This window comes from Drosophila teissieri, chromosome 3L (assembly GCF_016746235.2).
Source record: "Drosophila teissieri strain GT53w chromosome 3L, Prin_Dtei_1.1, whole genome shotgun sequence".
Lineage (NCBI taxonomy): Eukaryota > Metazoa > Arthropoda > Insecta > Diptera > Drosophilidae > Drosophila > Drosophila teissieri.
Window position 1 is genome coordinate 4,004,929 of NC_053031.1, and position 20,427 is coordinate 4,025,355.

Genomic DNA, 20,427 nt, shown 5'->3' on the forward strand with positions numbered 1-20,427 from the left:
AGCTGGAGGAGCAGCTCCATCATCCGCCACGGCATCCGCATCATGGCTCTGGGGCATGGTTAAAGCCGGCACTGCGTAAGTGCCCTGGTTGACCACGGGACCGCAGTGCAAATATGTTGTGCCGCGGACCACACTGCGATTAAATGATTGCAAACTCATTTTAAAAAGTCTAGTCTACTAAGTGTATAAGACCTACTTTAATTGTATTAATATAAAATATTCAAACTACTGATTGTTTTCGATGGGTAAATTACATTACTCCACAAATTAATCTTGAACTGTAATACCAAAGTAAAAAGCTTGCAAAAGTCACCTATGTCTTTTCTCGGCAGTGGGCTTCAATGATAAATGCTAAAAACCAATTTAAAGTATATTTAGAATAACAATTAATCTGTTTGACGATTTTTTGCCAGTGCACTGATTTTTTCGGAGTTGTATTCTTCCCTTCCTTCGACGGTTCGCTCTCTGTCTGCACTTTGACTCGGGTCCTGAAGGGCAAAAACTGGACGAAAGGACCTCGGCAGGGAGGTCGCGGTCGTCCCCATGAGACTGGCAGAGAAATGCCGCAGAAATAATTATTTCTGTTTGCCATATCCCCCGTTCCCCGTTCCCCGTTTTGGGTTTGGCATTCAGAGTGGATCAGAGTGTAGGAGGCGGTCATATGTGTGGGTAGAGATGTACTCGCAGTATGTGAATCAGAGCTTACAAAGTGAAAATCAGGGTGATAAATGACGGGAACAACTTTAAAGTGTAATGGGAAAGCAAGGTCAGTGGAAAAACTCTATTAATGAGACCAATTAATATGATATAATAAAATTGTCGAAGAAGATTAGCTAACAATGAATGGGAATCGGAGAAAAAGGTAATCCAACTTTTAGAAAGGGCGGTCGCAATTAATTCCACAATTTATTTAAAATAATTTTCTATTTATAAATGGGAAATACAAAAACAGCAGATGGGGCACTCCTCAATTATACAAAGTATATAGGCACAGAGCAAGGTAATTCCCACTTATGATCAAATATCTAACTAGATGAGGAGCTTTTGTAGATTATTGTCAGCGATACCCTATCGTCGGGTTTTTCCAGTCAATTAGTCGCTTGATTAATTAGCACAACATTTAGCTAATATAGCCCTGTAACTAGTTGGTACCCATATCTGTAAGATTATATATAGAAAAAAGCAGCTGAACCGCAGAATATTACCGCATGCAAAATGTTAAGTATACGACATGTTTGAACTGCAGTTCAGCAGCATCGAAAATCGCAAATCGAGCAGGCAGATATGTAATTTCAAGCGTTTTATACATTTTATGTGACAGCTACAAGATTCGATATCATTAAACTGTTTCGAATCGATTATGGATGGATGGATATTGGAGAATCGGGTGCGCTGCGCACGCGCCTTCGATTACGGGGCAAATCATTTTTTCGCTCCTTCGTTTAAATTGAAAATACCCACGCTGCCACTTTTGTTTTTTCGTTTTTTTTTTGACTCACGAGGGGGTGTCGCTGCATCATTAGGCCAGGCAAATCAAACTTGGCCATAATCAATCAAAGCCAAACCAAGTGAGCTGAGCGGCGCGGAGTTGTTGTGACTGGGCTGAAACAAATATGCCACTAATTACGGTGCCAGTCGACGATTGCGGTTAAGAATGCCAAGACATCGTGTGCATTATGTGCATTATGCAACTGCAACCCAACCTATGTGCAATAATTTCGTGGCTGCCATCCACCATTGTTTGCCGTGACTCGCCGCAGCAGCGTCTCTGTGAATCGCCTTTTTATACACAATTACATTATTTATCGTTTAATTAACTCAACCCGCAATTATTTCAATTAAAAATGCTGCTCAGCCGCCCGGTCGGTCGCTCGGCTGAGTAATGCACACACACAGTTTCCACTCGCAGTTGCAATTGCCGCCGAATGGCAACCTGTAGGGTCTCTGTTTCTGATTGTGAGATCCATAGCCATACAGATATATAGCCATATCTCTGACTGAAAATGGGCGTGGCCCCGCCTCTGAGTCAGCCTCGTCGTCGTCTGGCTGGGCAGCGCGTCAACCTCGATGCCACGGCACCAGCTGCTTAAGTTTTTCCCACAACAAATTTGATCGGCAATAAAAAATGAGCCGAGCAATAATCAAAATGGAAAAGTTTCTGCTTAACTGGATGGGAGAAGTGGGAATACTCTATAGCTAAACATATATATTATAAACTGTGGGTAATACTCAAGTAACTAAAACCATTAGTCATACCTTAAGGTAGTATTTTTACAATATATATACAATTCATATAAATTCAGCTAGCTTTACTTGTTTTGGAAAGTCAAGAAGGCGAAGAATAAAATTCTTAAATTATATACATCACCTACAAATAAATAGATACAAGTGCCTTGATAGGCCATATGAACCTTGCCAGCATAGTAAACGACAATAAAAACTAAAACAAGCGCCAAATTAAAACCTACAAATGCATAGAGGAAGATGAAACCCCGGCAAAGTCGATCAATCCCACCGATAAGCGATCGTGGCTAATCAAAGAGCCGCCAAGACACTTGTTACCAAAAGGGAGAGCTGTGGACATTTGTTCCGAGCCATCGGGGCCTTATCGAGGAGAGTCTGTAATTAAGCCAGCCAAGATAGGTCGAAGCTCCAAAAGCGGGCCCCAAACAGTTTCAGATCGAACTCTCTAGCAGCGTGGACTTTAGTTTCAATCTTTTACATGTGGGCTATGACGGAAATTTATGGCACATAGCTACCCCGAAGTTTCAGAGTCGGTTGGTTGGTTGGTCATGGCGTTGATTAGTCCAAAAATGAAAATACAAAAATGCCGGGGAAAAAACTACAAATAAATAAACGGAGAGAAAAAGTCAAGTTAGTCCGGGGCACAAGTGACACAGCATGGCGCAGTCGCAATCGCTGGGAGATGGCATCCAAAAACCCAAAAAATAGTCGGAGGCGATGGGGCCTTTGTGTCCAAAAAGCATTTGCCGCCATTTGGCTGAGACTGAGCTCGGTTTCAGCTTTTCGTTTTGGCCTTTCTGTAAATTTATGTCTCATCGAGTTGACAACCTAAAGAATGGGCTACCTACAACAACGTCGTCGGTGCCAGAAATCTATGCGTTGTTGGATTTCAATAAAAAGGCGTACCGCTAAATTCGAAAGTTACATTTTTGGAAATTGGAAGAGGAGCCGTCAGGTTTCTTTCTCATTAAACGCTGGCCATCGTTCAGCGGGCAGTTTTTTTTTTCGATTTTTTTTAATTTAATACATTTTTGGCTTTACGATGATAGCCAAATGAGAAATATATATATATTTATATCTGTTTAAATGAACTAGAAGTCAAGTTCTTTTTTGGCGCTCCTCGAAATGTTGCATAAATTTGCAATTCATTAAAACGCAAAATTTTGCCTAATTTTTTCCACCGATTTTGTAGTTTGTTCGTTCTGTATTTTTGTTTCGTTGCTGGCAATCACATAATTTATGCGACAAGTTCTACATTTTATTTACGTGATTGTGATTAAACTTTAATGGGTTCATTGATTGGCTCGATTCGAGATGCTATACACGTGGCCAAGAACCGAAGTCAAGTCCAGGAATTCATCACTGGTGAAGCTTCGCTATATCTTCTCCTTATAGAAGGGTTCATAAAACAAATGCCCAGGCAGAGTGCTTAATAAATGTGCTTAGCTAATTTTCGTAAATGCAATAAATTTCAATGAAAACGTACTAAAAACAAATCAATGTAGAGCAGGGGGAAAATGGATTGCACGTTTGATACCCTAAGAAAGTAGCGAAAGATATTCCTTATAAGATCTCGTTTAGATTAATATAAACAAGGACCTAAAATATTTGTAATATGTTATTTTTTTGATATGGAAATATAAAAATATAATTATGATGAGTGACGATTTCATATATCCTATGTTGTGTGCCCAACTTTCTGTAGGGCAGCACATCCGTCGAGTTGCGTTCTTGATGACCACTCCTCACTTGTTTTATATTTTGTTGTTTCCGAACAACATGTGTAGCAATAAAAGCACTGACCAAACAAAAAATTCTACAAAACCAAAACCGAAATATACAGCCAGGCCAATAAAAACCAACACTGCAAGAGGGAAAAACAACACCACACCACACCACAACACACAACACAACACACAGCTCGACACAACAAGAGCAAACAGCAAACATCAAACACGATTTGTTCAAATGTACGCAATTATTTATCGGACCCGGACCCGTAACAAACTATCGAAGACCAAGGCACTTGAGATGATTTCAGTTCAGTTCAGTTGAGTTTCAGTTCAGTTAGGTTGCGTTGAACAGGGCCAAAAAGTCGAAGGAGCTGGCCGAGATTTATGCACTTGGCCAGGACCCTTTTGTCCGGCTGGAGTCCGAGTCCAGAGACTCAAGCTGCTGCTGCTGCTGTTGCAATTGAGTAGTAAAAAATAATTTCGCTTTATATGAGATTTATGTGGCTTGTTTGCACATTTGATGTAGCCAACACCAACACCAACACCTCGAAAATGGAGAGGCATTCGCGGCAGAAGTTCGAAACGCCATGGCATATAAATTGCACTCAAATATAGAGTTTGTGGTAGGATAGGTTTCGAAGGTAGGCAGCTCTGCCACGCCCTACTTTCTAACTCTAAACGGTTTTTTTATTTCGAATGAAACGCCAAACTTTCACCCAAAATTGTCATCGATTTTAATTTTAGTGCTCTCCCCCCAGCTGAGCTCATTTACCTATCAGTTTTTTGGATCGGACTGAGATCTACTTAGAGCGTGTGCCGCTTGAAAAATTAGTATCGACTAATGGATCCATAAAAACCGCGGACAACAATTCGTGCAATTGCACAAATGGCAGTTGTAAAACCGAAATCTAGTCGAAACAATGGTCAAATAGAAACTAATAAAAAAAACGCTTTAATGAGCTATTAAAAGTGGAGCACTGTAAAGAGTAAATGCAAATTGTTACTAGGCACTCACTCATAGTCAATTATATTTCTTGGAAAAAAATCATGCCAGCTGTGTAGATCAACAAATGGAAGGTGTTAAACCGCAGACTATGATTACGTGTTCCGATCATTAAACAAATTAGTTACAAACTATATTTAATGCAATAAGAACTAAATGTATAACTAGATTAATGGAAAGAAATAATGGTTAATATCAGTGTAAGTAGTTGTAATAAAATATATATCTAATGTTTCAACTAATCTATTTAATTGTTTCTTAACTTATTCCAGTTTTCGCCTTTGGATTGGCAACTTTAAATCAAAACCAAGCCAGCATTAGCCCCCATAAACTGGCAATCATATATTTTAATCGATTTTAAAATGTCCGTACAAATAAAAACCAACTCTCACACATGGGACCTAATATTGTCATGCTGTTTGGTTTCTTGGCAACTGAAATAAAATTTGACTTTTTATGTCGTCGTTGACCTTCGTCTAATAAGAGGAACAGCAACAACCACAACAGCAACAACAAAAGCAGCAGCAGCGGCCAAACAAGAAAACTTAAACTTTAACTAATGAAAGAAAACAAATTTATAGGCATCATAATTATGCGAAATTTCAACGGACCAAAATGTTATCGAAACCCCCAACAAAAACAAAACCAAAATCGTATAAAATTTAAGTTCAGTTTTTTCTCCATTTTTTTTCGGGCTAATAAGAGGTACAACAAATCCGTCCATAGATGATTGCCGTTTGGCCAATCAATTTCTGGTTAATAAATTTGGCGCAAAATTGTCAATGGCCAGAAGACAGGGTATTTATGACGATGTGGCTGCTGTTGTTGTAGTGAAATTGTTGTCTCCGCCAAGTTGTCGTTGTTGCTGTTGTTGTTGGTCTTAGCCGTTTAGCTTGTTGTTTGTGTAGTGAGGCGTTTCAGATTTTTGTGGTTTTATTTTGATTTTTTTTGCTAACGTTTTTTTTTTTTGGAGTACGGGTATTTCGAAAACGGCACGTGCGCCTGTGTCAGGTTTTTTACGAGCGGCTAATTTTGTGGCCCGGTAGGTTTTTGGTCTTTAACTCTTGGCCAGAAAGACACTCCGACGATCTGGGACTTAGTTTCCTTTGTAGAAATGAAGTGTCTATGGCTATTGGGGATATACATAAGCGTATGGCGGAATCGATAACGTTGCTCAAAGCCAAATCCATAAAAACTAATAAAACAGCGAGTCTATAAAGTTTTTGGTGGAGTCTAGTTTGAATTGTTTATGCTAAAATATCTGATGGATTGATTTGTCGAACTTGTGATTGAGTCGTTTGGCCATTGACAAAAGGGAATTCAGATTGGGAAACCGAAATCGAAGATTGAATTCTCTGCAGAAAATGTTTCTATAAACATGTTATAAAGGAAGGAAATAACAACTTGTTTCTGCTACCGATTAATCTATCCAAATAGCCAGAAAATGCAATATTTTCCCCTTTCTTTAAATCCTGTGCACTCATCAAGCTGAGATGCCCGAACTGCCTCATTAACTAAGGAGGAGTCTAACACTTCCTCTCGTATTTCAGTTAAATTGCTAGTGCCAAATAATCTGATGGATTGATTTGTCTCCACTACGAATTAACTCGTTTTGTGGCCAGAGTTGATGATGATGTGACTTCCTATTGATTTACAAGCTGACAGAGCCCAGACATAAGCAAACAAACACACTAGCACACAGAAGACAGAAGACAGTCCAGTCACTTAGCAAATCCTTTTTTATCTTTATGGCTCTGCGTTCGAATGAGTCGGCGTCGTCTGCTGGTTCTGGGATTCGATTCAGCTTCAGTTTTCAACTGGGCTCCATTCATTCATTCATGCAAACTGGTAGCCAATTGCCTGCTGCCGAAGACCCATAAAATTGGCCACCGATCGCTCCATTAGGCCAGAATGGCCCCCAACCCCCCTGCGCCACCTCTTATTCGTTGTGTAATTGTCAACTGGCACGATCAACAGCATCAACAGCTCATCAGCCAGATCCTCCGGCTTCAGCTCCTCGGACAACTCAATAAACGAGGCTTTTCGACTTACACCTGACCACGAAAAAGAAGAAAAAAAAATCCCCATTGCCAGGGTCAGTTCCCCCCGCTCCGAAATCCTTTCAAGCCAGTTTGATTTCATTTCATTTCGTTTGCGGCGGCTGTTTTGCATGCTTATTGCCAGTTTTGATTGCAGGCGCTACACAGCCACATCCACATCCACATCTCCATCCACATCCCCATCCCCATTCCAGATTCCCAGTTCCCAGCTGAACGCAACTCAACTCAACACAACTCCAGTGCACTGCCTGCTGGCCTGTTAAGAAGGCGTTAAATGCATGATTTGTGGCCACAGTTGGTTAATGGTAATGAAGCTGATGGTCAGTAAGCCAAATAAGCGACGACCGGCCTACCAAGCGGCCAGCACTTCGGACTCGCCTTTTTCTCTCTTTTTTTTTGTTGTATGTATATTCCCCCACTTGATTTTTGTACTTTTTGATTTCAATTAAGCAGCTTTGTGTGAATTGCTGAAATGTTTATAGCCTTGGTTAGGGTATAAGTGGTCCGAATCGATATCAGCGCGGTTTCACATGAATTCTTGAAAGATACTGCGAAAAGCAATGGTTTGAAGTCATATTATTAACTGTTTAGATTATATTGGATGTTTATTTAAAGAATTATATTACTTATTTTTCACTAGAACATTTCAAGAGAGTATTCAATGAATTGAAAGAACTAAAAGCTCATTGAGTGTAAACAAGGCTATTAAAAGGTAGCATTCCTGCACTTATAGCCTTTTTAATGAAGGGTTTTTAAAGCTGGCGCTATATCCTTACTCCATTTATATACTCATTTCACTGATTTCTACGAGCTCATTTATGAAGACAACTCCTCTTCGAACTTCAGTTTGTACCTTTATCGCGCTGAGTTATCCATCTAGCTTCGAGCTGTGACGTCACAGCGTGTCATAGGGAAATATATGCAGGGCGGTCAGAAAAGAGGCCAAAATCGGCGATGTAAAGAACCCAAGTCTGCGGTACGCCCTGGGCGCCATAATCACAGACGACGCGGCTTTTTGTAGGTCAAGTCTGGCCGGGCTTATGGCTTACGGCTTACGGCTTATGGCCGCTCTTGCCTGACTTCAGAGTCTTGGCTGGGAGTCGCGTGTGGGTGTGGGTGTTGGTGTTGGTGTCAGTGGCGCTGCATAAAACTTTTCGCAGCCGTCAACCTTGTGCAACTTTTCAGACGGCAAAAGAAACTACGAGTCCGACTGCAAACTGCAAAAATTTAAGTGCGACGGTGGCGCGACAACTACAACAATTGCATTGGCCTGCTGGCTTTTGGGTCTGGGCCTGGTCGAATGGCCAAATGGCCAAATGGCCAACTTAGCTGCCAATGCGACTCAACTCGACTCGACTCGACTCGCGACTCGGCATCATAAAATTTAATTTCCTGCGCTTTAAGTTGGCCCAAATATGTATGTATGCTGACCGCCGCGCACTCCCTCTTGAATTTCCCCTTACAAAAAAAAAAAAAACGCTGGAAGCCCGTTTTAATTGCGCTTTCATTAACGCGACTTTGATTTATGGCTACCGCATTGGCCAAAGGTTGTCTTTGTTGTTGTTTCACTTTTATACCTATATTTTTACCTCTTTGTTTTACCAACTTCAGCGATTTCGTTTTGCAAATATTTAAGCTTTTATTTTGTCCAATCTTTTCGCTGGCCTCCGTTTGCCGGGCTGTTTGTATTGATTTTCGGCCGCGCTGAGGGGGCTTTTTGTTTAATACTTTTCGGTAGTCAAATTGCCTCCGACACTAACAACATTTGGCCAACAACAAGGGCAGCAGCAACAGCAACAACAACAACAGCAGCTACAACAAAAAGCCAATGCGTTTACGAAACTTAACTTCTTCTTTTTGGACTTTGTTGCTGACGCGATTGCCACAGCGGAATCAAAGCGTATTTGGGGATTTTTCAAATGATGATCTGTCAGATTTTGAAAGTCTAGACAAGCCGACGACAATACTCATCGCCGGGAGGCGTTTTCAGAGTCTACGGTTATTTATTTTTGTTACCAAAGATTTGCATGTGATCAATGTGTAACGATCCCAGATCTGCGCCATTGAGAGGCGCAAAGAAACGTCTTAGAAACAAAAATAATCAGCAAACAAAAGCTTTAGAATGTTCAACCCTCAAATAAGTTGATGCATTCTGGTAATACTCGAACTTCCAACTTGATTTCTATTCAGGGTTAGAAGCGGAGCCTTGCTGTAATGTGGCCATAGGGAAATGGCGAAGCGGCGCCTCGGCATTTTCCACCTCTGCCATTTGCACGCCGCCCCAAGCAGCCGCAGCGGCGTCTCACTCGCATTGCATTGCAAATGCACAAAATGCAGCAAAAATTAGAAATGCAAATGCACACCGATGCTGGCGCTTTGATGAGTCGTCGTTGTCGTCGTCGTCGGCTGCTTCTTCTCGCTGTTTCTGTTTGCCTTTTGATGATGCGCATGCGCACCGTTGGCCGAGTGCAAAAACGTGCGGCCACGGAAAACCGTCGACTGCGTGGCATCAACATCGCTCCTCCTGAACAAAAAAAAAAAACAAAAAAAAAGGCATTAAGGCAGGCAGCACGTGCGCGCATGCGCAGCAAATAACTCGCCCATCTTCCACATTTACTCCTCGTCGAACTGAAACTCCTACTGCATCATGGATGTTGCAGCAAAGGTTGCAGCAAAGTTTGCAGCTAAGATTGGAGCTGGAGTTGGAGCTGGAGTTAAAGCTGGAGTTGGCGCTGGAGTGGGATTCTTCATCCCCCATTGAGCGGGGGGTGGGGGGAATGCCAACATGCTCGGCTACTTTGTTTATTAATTCTTTTGCGCATTTTTTCGCGCTTGACTCCGGGATGCTGTTCTGTTCGGTTCGCTGCAGTTCGATTCAGTTTGGTTTGGCCGGCGGCAAAAAGATTATTGCCGGTTTTCATTAAGAGATTTATGGCTCCCAGTGAGCAGGCTGCATCGCATCGTTTTGCGGCATCGGCGTCAGCATCACCATCACCACATGACCATCAACTTCATCAGCATCAGCTGCTCCCCATGCACTTGACCGCCGCTGGATGCCGATGGCATTCGTTCACGGCCTTTAGCCGGTTTCAAAATTCAAATTCTCAAATTCTATGCTGCACCTGAGGTGCACTGGAAAAACCAACTTCCTGCTCTTTACGCCAGAACTTAGATGAAATATTTACTCTTGCAATGCCAAATAGTAAGCCATTCATTATTAGAAATTTTGGAAATAAGTTCTACATTTTCCTGCTATTATCCACTAACAAGGGGACATATCAGCCCCCTTTTGCCCCATTTTTCGCAGTGCATGCACCTCCTATTTGCGTTTAGATAGCTATCTTGAGCGCTGGGCGACCTTGTTGCCGGTTTTGGCCGACAGACGACGTTTGGCCAAATGTCAAGCAACGTCTGCGACTGTCTGCAAATTGTGTGTGAGAACATAGTTTCTTTCCCATATCGTTTTTACGTTTTTATAGTTCGATTTGGATCCGAGACAGCCGAGCCAGGGTGGCCCAGAGTTTGAGTTTATCTGCGCGCCAGCCACCCCACCCATTAGCCTTTTTATTTATACGTTAAAAATGTGTGCAAACAGCAGCGAAAAGAGCAGCGCCACATATTGCCAATAACAGCGGCAAAAAAAATAAAAAAAAAATGCAAAGAAAAATAAACTTAAACACATCGCAAAGTGGTTGGCTTTGACACTGCGCAGCTCGATTCGATCGCGGGGGTCTTGGTAACGCGGACTCCGGATTGGACTTCTCTTAGCCAACAACTGAACTAGTGGCTAGTGGACTACTGCTGCCAATTTGCTTGCCAAATGCCTCCCCGCAGGTGCGGATCGAGGTGTAGCAGCAACGGCAGCAGCAGCAGCTTATAAAGCCATTAATAACCCGCGCATTTTCAACAGTTTTGGCCGCGACTGCGACTGTGACTGTCACTGCACACGAGACGTAAATGGAGATCCGCGGAGACCGCAGATCGGCGACAATGTCATGGTTCAGCCATCAATTGCGTTTGCTTATTAGAGAGATGTTTGTCTGTTTGCCGTAGACAACTGCGAGGTTTGACCAAAGAGTTAGCAAAGTTTCAAGGATTTAAAATATAATTTGTGGAAATTTCAAGTGCTGCAAAATAGGTATTATTAAACGCTGGCAAATTACCAATGCTTAAAATGGAATGGAAAAGATTTGTTATTTATTTTACATAAATGTTTTACTTTTACAATGTTTGTCTTAATGCACTTTCAATTATCACCTAACTCTATAAGTGCTAGCGAATACATTTTAGCTTGGTATTCCTGCGGGGCTAATCTCTATAAGCAAATAACTAAAAACTTACATTTCGAAAACGCTTTTAAAACTTTTCCTTTCACCAGTTTAGATAGCACACAGTGCTAATAGATTACCTAATAAATCTATCAATTTCTTCCAAACATTTTAAGCTTCCCCTAGATGTTCCCTAAAGCTTACTTATATCTATCACTATGATCTTCCATATATAGCGTGCCCGCATTATTTGTCTAGGTGTCTGCTGATCCAGCGCTGTAGGTGCTCCACTGTCGAAGGTGTCTAATGGCAATAGCGGCCCCCGCACCACAGAACTACCTTCAGCACCACCTTCAGCACCACCGCCACCACCGGCACCACCTTCACCTGCCTCATCCCAATTTGTGGCTTGTTTCGCCTGCACTTTACACACAGTCACAGCTTAATTCGCTGGTGGGAGTATCACCCATTATACACACCATACACATACATCTAATTTTTTTGTGGGTAGTTAAAAAGAATTTCCAACGCTCTTGACTTACGTTTTCGAGGGCTCCGTTAAGAGGCAATAAATTTTGTAATTAGCGCAAGGTTTTTACAATACCAAACGCACTGATTTGGCTCGAAATTTGGAACGAAACAAGAATATCCACGTACACCTATATAACTTAATATACGCAATACGTAGTACTTCCCATCCGGATAGTGCTGTTCATCCGTCTTTTCATTTCTTTTGTTTTTCCTTAGCAGAAATGTCGCACACGAACGCACACGGCCAGAACTCTGAAAATACAAAAAACATAAAAAAAAGAGGAGCGCGTAAAAAGAAAATGAAAATTCCCAAAGGAAGCATAGATAATGAGCACAGAGTCCCCGACACTCCGAATGGCAGTGGAAAAGTCGCCCAGCCGGAGCCAAAAGCCAAAGTCACACCGACAGAAAGTGCGGCCCAATCACAGGGGCGGATTGCGGAAGTTTGCAGCTTTACAGGGCTGAAAAAAAACTTTAAATAATTTGGGAACAAATTATGATTTTAAGAATTTTAGTGCGTACATAAACATGAGGTAAAGTAAGCTGACCAGGCTAACTATGTTTTATCAAGTTGGAATTAAATAATAGCAAATGTAAACTAATATTGAACATATATGTTAAACATTATTATATATTTAATGGCCAATAATGATAATATGGTTTTAATCATCGATGTAGATTGTAACAAATATAAGTTTTAAGTTGTGAATTGTAAGTTTAAGCTTAAAATGTTGTTATATTTGTATTATTTATTTTATTTATTTTAAACCCGGACAGAACGTGTAGGTAGTCCGCTCCTGTGGGCTGGTCAGTCGGCCAGTTCGTCAGTTGGCTTTCTCGGGTGACTTTGACTAGAGTCAGCCATTTTGGCGGAGTTGCGGCAGTGCTGCCACAATGGCAATATGCCCGAGACCATTGTGGCCCGATTCTCCGTTACCAACTTCTGCTGCCGGCTCGGCTCACCTACCAGCTTCAGTGTCTCTCAGCTGCCGCCACGGTGGCTTTTGTTTTTAGCCATTGTTAGTGGAACGCTGATGCTTCTGCTTCTGCGTCTGCTGCCTTTGCAACATTTGAATGATTCTCGTTGGTCGTGTCAGTCCCACGGGTAATTATTGACACGGTTGTATGCACGCAGCCCAAAAAGCACACACAGTGAAATGTACAAAAGCAGGCGGCGTGTTGCTTTGCCACGCGAAATAATAAAAAACCAGCCAACTCCACTCGAAATAATAATGAAAATGTCGGTGTATTTGCCTCGAGGAGGGGTTTCTTTCTATAGATATGGTCGGGGTATATATATTCGTATATATACATATATAGGGGAGGGTGTGTAGGGGGTGTTGCCACCGCTGTCGCACTTGGCACGCACGGCAACATTAAAACCAATGAAATCTACAATTTGCCCTCGTAGATTAGTGGCTTTTCTTTATCATCGAATAATGTGGAATGTGCTTTTTAACTATGCAGTGACTATAAAATGGTAGTATAATTTTCATTAGGCGGTGGAGAAAATAATGATATGGAGCTGATATATCCGCATATTAAAATAGGCCATTAGGTATATTAATCACCTGAAGAAATTCTACAACTTCTGTGCGATGTGTAATAAGTAATAATATAGAAATAGCTCACATTACCTCACATTTGAATACAGCAAATCCATTAGCCATGATTAATCAGTGAGGAATTTCCCCCAATTTCTCTTGGACAATCCTCCGAAAATCCCATAAATTCTTAAAGCGCATTTCAACTAGCACATGACCATTAAAAACCTTTCCTTTCCTTTCGGTTTTCCATATACAAGTTTATATAGCCCGAGGGGCAGGTTTCATCTACACCAGTGGGTGTGTGTGGGTGTGTGTATTTCTGTGTGTGTGTGTGTGTTCAACTACCCCAAAATGGCAGGTGGCAATAGATAAACGTATAAATAGGCTTGTGGGCAGCCATGTTGTTTCCCCATTAAATTTCATTTCATTTCGCCGTCTATTATTTCTCTTTTTTTTTTGCTGTTGTTAGAAAATAATTAAGAGAGCATAGAGAATAATTATATGGGTGGATAATATAATACTGTCGATATTATATTGTTCAAGTGCATGAAGCGCATCGCGTGGGTGTTTTTCCTTAGTATGGTGCGGAAAATATAATTTTCATTTTTATTTTCCATTTTCCGTACGCTTTATTGAAACATTATAAACCACGCGCGTCGAGAGTTCAATTTCAACAAAAAATAAAAATAACAACGGGCATTTTTGTTTTGTTTAAACGGCATTATTGCCGTCGCATAAATAAAAATCATTGCACTTGCGCTTCTGTATAATATATATTATTGTTATTATTTGTTGGTTTGTTACTGTTATTGTTATTGTTTTTGGGGGCAGTTGTTGTTTATATATTTAAGCCTAAAACTGGCTTTCAATTATGCGAATTTATTTCGCACACAAAAGCGAGTGAGGGCTCGGGTTATATGTACGTAGATATATATTTACAGGCTGATGCAATTTTTATGCAGAATTACTAACCAATATCATTTCGGCACAAAATTGTTAATCAGCATCCAATGAAATATGCATTTAAATTATGAATTAAATGCTAAAAGCGTGCGGCACATTAGATGACAATGAGGTGGCCAGGGGGCAATGTGCAGGTGGACTGAGACGAATTTAATGATATTGTATGAATTTGTTTTTCATTTGCGGAGCTCGTGAAATAAGTTGGAAATAACTTAAATGATTTGAAATTTAAGGACAACTTTAAATGAAGTTAGAAGAGGTCCCAATATCTCATGGGATGTTTTGGGTGATACACTTGCAAACTCAAACGGAGTGAGTTGCGTAAATTTCCAAATTAAATTGACCGCGTAAATCTGGCAAATTGTCACTTTAATCGCCTGTCGATTGACGTCGGTGTTTTTTATTTTTTCGTTTTCAACCAATGTGCATTGACCAGGCACAAACAGAGATCCATCAAGTGCTTCCAGCAGCACTTAAGGCCTTATAAAAGGGTAATTTCACGAAATGCCACGCTTTTTAATGGCAACTTTCATTAACGAGCGGCATAACTCGATCTGCGGAGGGGTGTTGTTAGTTAATTGCCAATTGCTCGCACTCTGACGTAGGCAATCGCATTATAATATGCCCACTTAATTATTTAATGGCTTTCCGAACACTTTAAGCAAACAAACGAAATTAATAATACGCGCAATTATCGCGATTTCATCGATATAAACATATAAACGCCCTATCGCCACCAGAATCTGCAAAAGGTGGCCGTAAAACTCCTGTAAAACTGTCAAAACCAACGACTCATAAACTTCTGAACACAAAAGCAGACGAAAGGAAATGCAAATAAATGATGCCGCTAATTAAATAATAATAAAAGGACGGTGCGTTTTTTTTCGAATAATATTCTTTTTTATTTGTTTTTTAAGAGTTTTTTTTTGCTTTTCAGTTTTTTCTTCTTGGTTTTCCTCGGTGTGGATGTGTGTGTGTGGGTGGAAATGCACCGCTTTGTTGACTTTGCTGTTGCATACTTGTATATATGTACGTCTATATAATTTATTATACAGTTGAGGGCATGGCTTAATCTTAAATATTCGGCTTCGCTTCTCTCGCTCTTACAGCATAGTTTTCAACATACCAAAAACAAAGTACACTAAACAAAAATTTCGTTAAGTTCTATAATATAAAGTTACACCAAAAGATAAGGTTCGATATCCTTTTTTTTTTGTTTTGTATATAAGAAAATAGAAAAGGTGGACTAAAATGTAAACGTATATCAAAAAACACAAAGAGGATTTTTTTACACAATTTTCGTTTATTTTTGTTGTTGAAATAATTTCAAGTTTGTTGTTTAGCATTTAGTTTGCCTTTTGTTTTAATGTACATCAATTAATATATTACAATTTAGCATTTGTGGTATTTGATTATTATTGGTTTTCTTTAAATTTTAAGATTTAGCTATATTCTTTTTCGTTTTCCATTCGATTTCCTTGCTTATATAGAAAGTACAGTACTAAGTAACTAAACTTCACGTGCCTATTCTTTAAAAATTACCGCCTAAAAATTAAAATTTATATTTTGTAAATGTTGTTTACTTTTTTTTCGCTTGTGGTTGTATTTTTATGATTTTTTCTTAGGGGGGCTTATTAAAAAATCTACAATTGCATTTAAAGCTAAAAAATATGACTTAACTGTAAGTTTTTTATTTACAGATGTTTTGGGTTTTTTTTTTCTCATATTTTACTTAATCCACCTTCATCTCGTATTTTTGCTTACTTCGCCGCGCGTTAAATTCTACGTTTTTCGATTTCTGTTTTACGTTCTGTTTGTTTATAGATTTTTTAGAGTACAATCTACTGGCTATATATATATAATATATATAAACACGGCTTGCTTAAGAACCTAAACCCTATCTAGAACCCACCGAGTTCTCCTACTGCTGCTGCCTTCATTTCTATTGAGCCTTTTTTACTTGATCTAAACGGCGACAAAGTGTTGAACGAAAAAATATTTTGTGGACTTTTGGGCATGGAAACATTTACCTTGCTTTTGGAGAGCAGCTGAGGAATTTGTTTTCTTTGCTTGTCTTTTTTTCTTTTTTGGTTTCTTTAACACTTGGGTCGCACTTTTAACTAGTTTTTTTTCTGTTTTTGTATCATTTAGTTTAATTTTTTAGCATTTAGTTTTTAGGTTAAAACAACATCACTTGGTTTCACGTTTGATTTGAATTGCGTGTTTCTTTCGCTTTTATACAAAGGAAATTTTCGTTTACATTTTAATTTAGTTAATTTGATTTAATTTAAGCAAGTTTTTCAAACTTTAAAACAAACTAAAATGGTGGATGGCAGCCTCCCCATCTCCTCCACTCCCTGCTCCTATTTAAGCTGAAGTTTAACACAGATTAATGCACTGGTAAAAAAGATGATTTCTCAACCTCATCGACGGACCTCATCTATTTCTATTCTTTAAAGATCTGCATACAGTCGAGCTTGTCTAACGTGGATCTCAGAATGGTCGAAATAGTTAAAGTTTTGTTTAAATATATGATTTAAATAACATTAAATAACATATATGATTTAAATAATGTTTTTCCGTCGCTAAATTTAGTAACAGATTTTAAGATTTTGAAATTTCCAAAAAATTGAGTTATAGAAAAATTCCAAAAATATTCTTTCGACTTACGAAGTATTGAAAAATGTTCATAGCTAGTTAAATTTTAGATAGCTACTTCTGCGATCAAGCGAACCGAACCAACCAAGTTCGCGTTAGAGAAGTTCGACTGTACGATTCTAGGGCTGCTCCCGCTTGAATTGCGGCCACCCGTTCGACGCCGAGTCCTAGGAGGACTCATAGCCGAACCAGGCGGCCGACGAATGCTATTCCCCACCCGCACCGCCCGCCCCGCCAAAGCTGTTGAAGTGCCGTACCGCTCCCGGTGCCGCCGCCGCTCCAAACTGCAGACTCAACTCGAAGAGGCGGCGGGCGTGCAGCTGCTGCTGCTGCTGCTGGTGGTGGTGGTGCTGCTGGTGATGGTGGTGCTGATAGTGGTGGTGCTGGTGCAGCGGATTCAAATTGAGATGGCCACCGAGCACCGAGGATGCGGATCCGGCCGGCGAGGCGGAGCTGGGCGGCTGCAGTGGCAGCCCACTGTTGCTGCCGGCACCCGGTGACAGTTGGGAGTTGCTGCTGGTGCCGCCGACGGTCTGCTGCTGCGAGTGCTGCAGCTGATCGCTCGTGTGGAACAGGTGCGGATGGTGGGCGGGATTCAGGTGCGGATGCTGGTGCGGATGCGGATGCGGGTGGTGCGGATGCTGGTAGCGCATGGGATCCATGTACATGGCGGCTGCTGCAGCGGCTGCTATGCTGGATGCCTGCTGTTGTTGCTGTTGCTGCTGGTGGTGTTTGACTTGCTCCTCGTTGTTGTTGTTATTGTTGTTATTATTGTTGTTGTTGGTGCTGCTATTGTTGTTATTATTGTTAGCCTGATTGCCAGCGGAGGAGCTGCCCAGCGGACTCTGCGGCGACATCACCTGGCTGGTCATCGTAGCCGATGATCCCGCACTGGAGGATGGCGTATTCGGTGTGTGCTGCTGCTGCTGCTGATGTTGCTGCTGTTGCTGGTGTTGCTGCTGCTGCTGCTGTTGCTGTTGCTGCTGCTGCTGCTGTTGCTGCTGGCTTAGACTATTGAGGGATGCAGGAGTGGACGCAGCTGCAGCTGAGTTCGACTCCTGGATTTCTGATTGCTAGTGGGCCGCCAACTGATGCGCCGCTACCGCCGACGATTGCATATTCTGTGGACTCAGCATCGGCGGACTGTGCGAGTGGGAGTGTGTGCCCATCGGACTGCCGTGCATATCGTGATGCGGATGGTAGCCACCGTGATGCATATGGCCCGGCGGCATGCCGTCCATCATGTCGCCGCCGAGCGTATTTGGCGGCGTCATGCGCTTCTCCTTCTGCCGCCGATTGCAGAACCACACGCGCACCACCTCCTTCTCCAGCTGCAAGGAGTCGGCCAGCGAGGTTATCTCCTGGGCGGACGGCTTCGGCTGCTTGTGGAAATGCTGCTCCAGTGCCCCCTTCACGCTCACCTCGATGCTGGTGCGTTTCTTGCGCTTACGCCCCTGAGCGGCGATCTTGTCAATGGACGTGGGTGAGCCCGTTGTGGAGTCCGCCTCCTCCAGCCACTTCTGCAGCAGCGGCTTCAGCTTGCACATGTTCTTGAAGCTCAGCTGCAGTGCCTCAAATCGGCAGATGGTCGTCTGCGAGAACACATTGCCATAGAGTGTGCCCAGTGCCAGGCCCACATCGGCCTGGGTGAAGCCCAGCTTGATGCGGCGCTGCTTGAACTGCTTGGCAAAGGCCTCCAGATCATCGGACGTGGGGGTGTCCTCCTCGCCGCCGCTTATGGCATCCCGATCGCCGCCGCCCATGTGATGATGTATGTGCAGCTGTGGCGATTCACCGCGCAGCGCATGATGCAGTGGCGCCACACTCTGATGATGGGCCGCTGCGGCTGCATGAGCCGGATGATGCAACATTCCGTTCATGGCATGATGGTACTGCAACGGTGATCCGCCCGTGGGCGCATAGTGTCCCGCATGGGGGGCGTGCCAGGCGGCATGGGGCGAGGCCATGCCCTGTTGGATGCGCGTCTGCTGCGAGAGATGCGACATCTCCTGCTTGACGGTATCGGCGGCCGAGGCAACGGCAGCGGCGGCGGGCAGATGGTGCGTATGATGCGTTTGCATCCACGGATCCGGATGCAGGGCACTCCATGAGCCCAATCCGGAACCGGGACCCAGTCCCAAACCGCCTCCATTGCCCTGGCCATTGGGCGATGGCGATGAGGGCAACTGATGGTGGGCAGCTGCCGCAGCGGCAGCATGATGATGATGATGGTGCTGCATGTACTTCATCTCACCGGCATCCGCAGCCGAACGCGGCGACGAGGTGTGATAGCCACCGCCTCCGAGGGCCATGTCCAGATCACCGCTCGGCGGCGTCATGTACGAGGTCGCGGCCATCCCCACCGCTCTGGGGCTGTTCAGGCCCTCCACGCTGGCGGGGTAGGGCTCCAAGTTGGGGCTCAGTTTAACGACTTTGTACACCGATCGATCGAAAGGAAGACCAGGGTCCCTATGCTCATTCCACTCGAACCGTGAGGCAACCGTCTTGACGTCTTTTACGGGCAACGTGGCAGGCGCAAAAATATTCTATATCGTTTATTTTCTTTTTTTCTCGGGATCGGCGGTTTTAGCTTTTTTTTTGTGAGGGGGGGCGTGGCCCTCGAGCGCGCTCAACAAGTTTATTTCAGCTTTGGGTTAAGTAAAAAATCCGACGGCAATTTGCTTGGTTTAACACGTTTGCTTAGCTTGACTAGCGTGGGGCTAACTGCGTTTTATTTGGTTATTTACTTCGATTTTTTTTTTTTTCGAATTTCATTTAGCACTTCTAACACTTGGCACTTTTTGTGTTTGGCGACTTTTTCGCTTTAACTCATCGATAGAACTCAGTGGTCAGAACGCAGAACTCTGTGTTTCAGTTACAGATTGAGATTTCGAATGTGTGTTGTTTCTACTGGGTTGGTTGACCGGATTCGATGCCGATTGAGATTTGAGATTGTGTGTTGTGTGAGATTTGTTTGAGCAGTCAAGACAGCCGAGAGCCCAGGGAAAATTCACGTGCAGACTCGTAGAGCTATCGAAGTGAACTAACGTCATGTCTCGCACCGCAGCTCTACGTTGAGCGCTCTCGACGCTCGGCGGTACGTCACACAGATACGTTTACGCACACAAGCGCACCGAGTACGCACACACACCCCGGCGAGCGAAACCAGTTTGTTCGCTGGCCTTCCAGCGTTCCACGGGTGCGAGCAGCACCGCCATTGGTGCGGCAAGCGAGACAGACGCTCAACCGAGCAACTGGAAGGGAGACTTGCGCTCTATTGGGTTCGCTGTATTCCAGCGTTACGCCCCCAAAACCAAAAACCAAAAAAAAAACCAAAAAAAAGAGAGTACGAGCTGAAAAAATCATACGTAGAGCCGGCTCTACGAAGTTCCCTCAATGCATTCCCATGCAGAGTGACAT

At 42.7% G+C, this 20,427-nt stretch overlaps 1 protein-coding gene across 1 annotated transcript; it reads right to left on the reverse strand.

The window, feature by feature from the left end:
* Window positions 1-15,296: 15,296 nt before the first annotated feature.
* LOC122617586 (POU domain protein CF1A) lies at window positions 15,297-20,033 on the reverse strand. Its single transcript, XM_043793502.1, is given in 1 exon segment — window positions 15,297-20,033. A coding segment is annotated over 1 exon segment (2,151 nt). The 5' UTR covers window positions 19,365-20,033; the 3' UTR covers window positions 15,297-17,213.
* Between the last annotated feature and the right edge of the window lie 394 nt (window positions 20,034-20,427).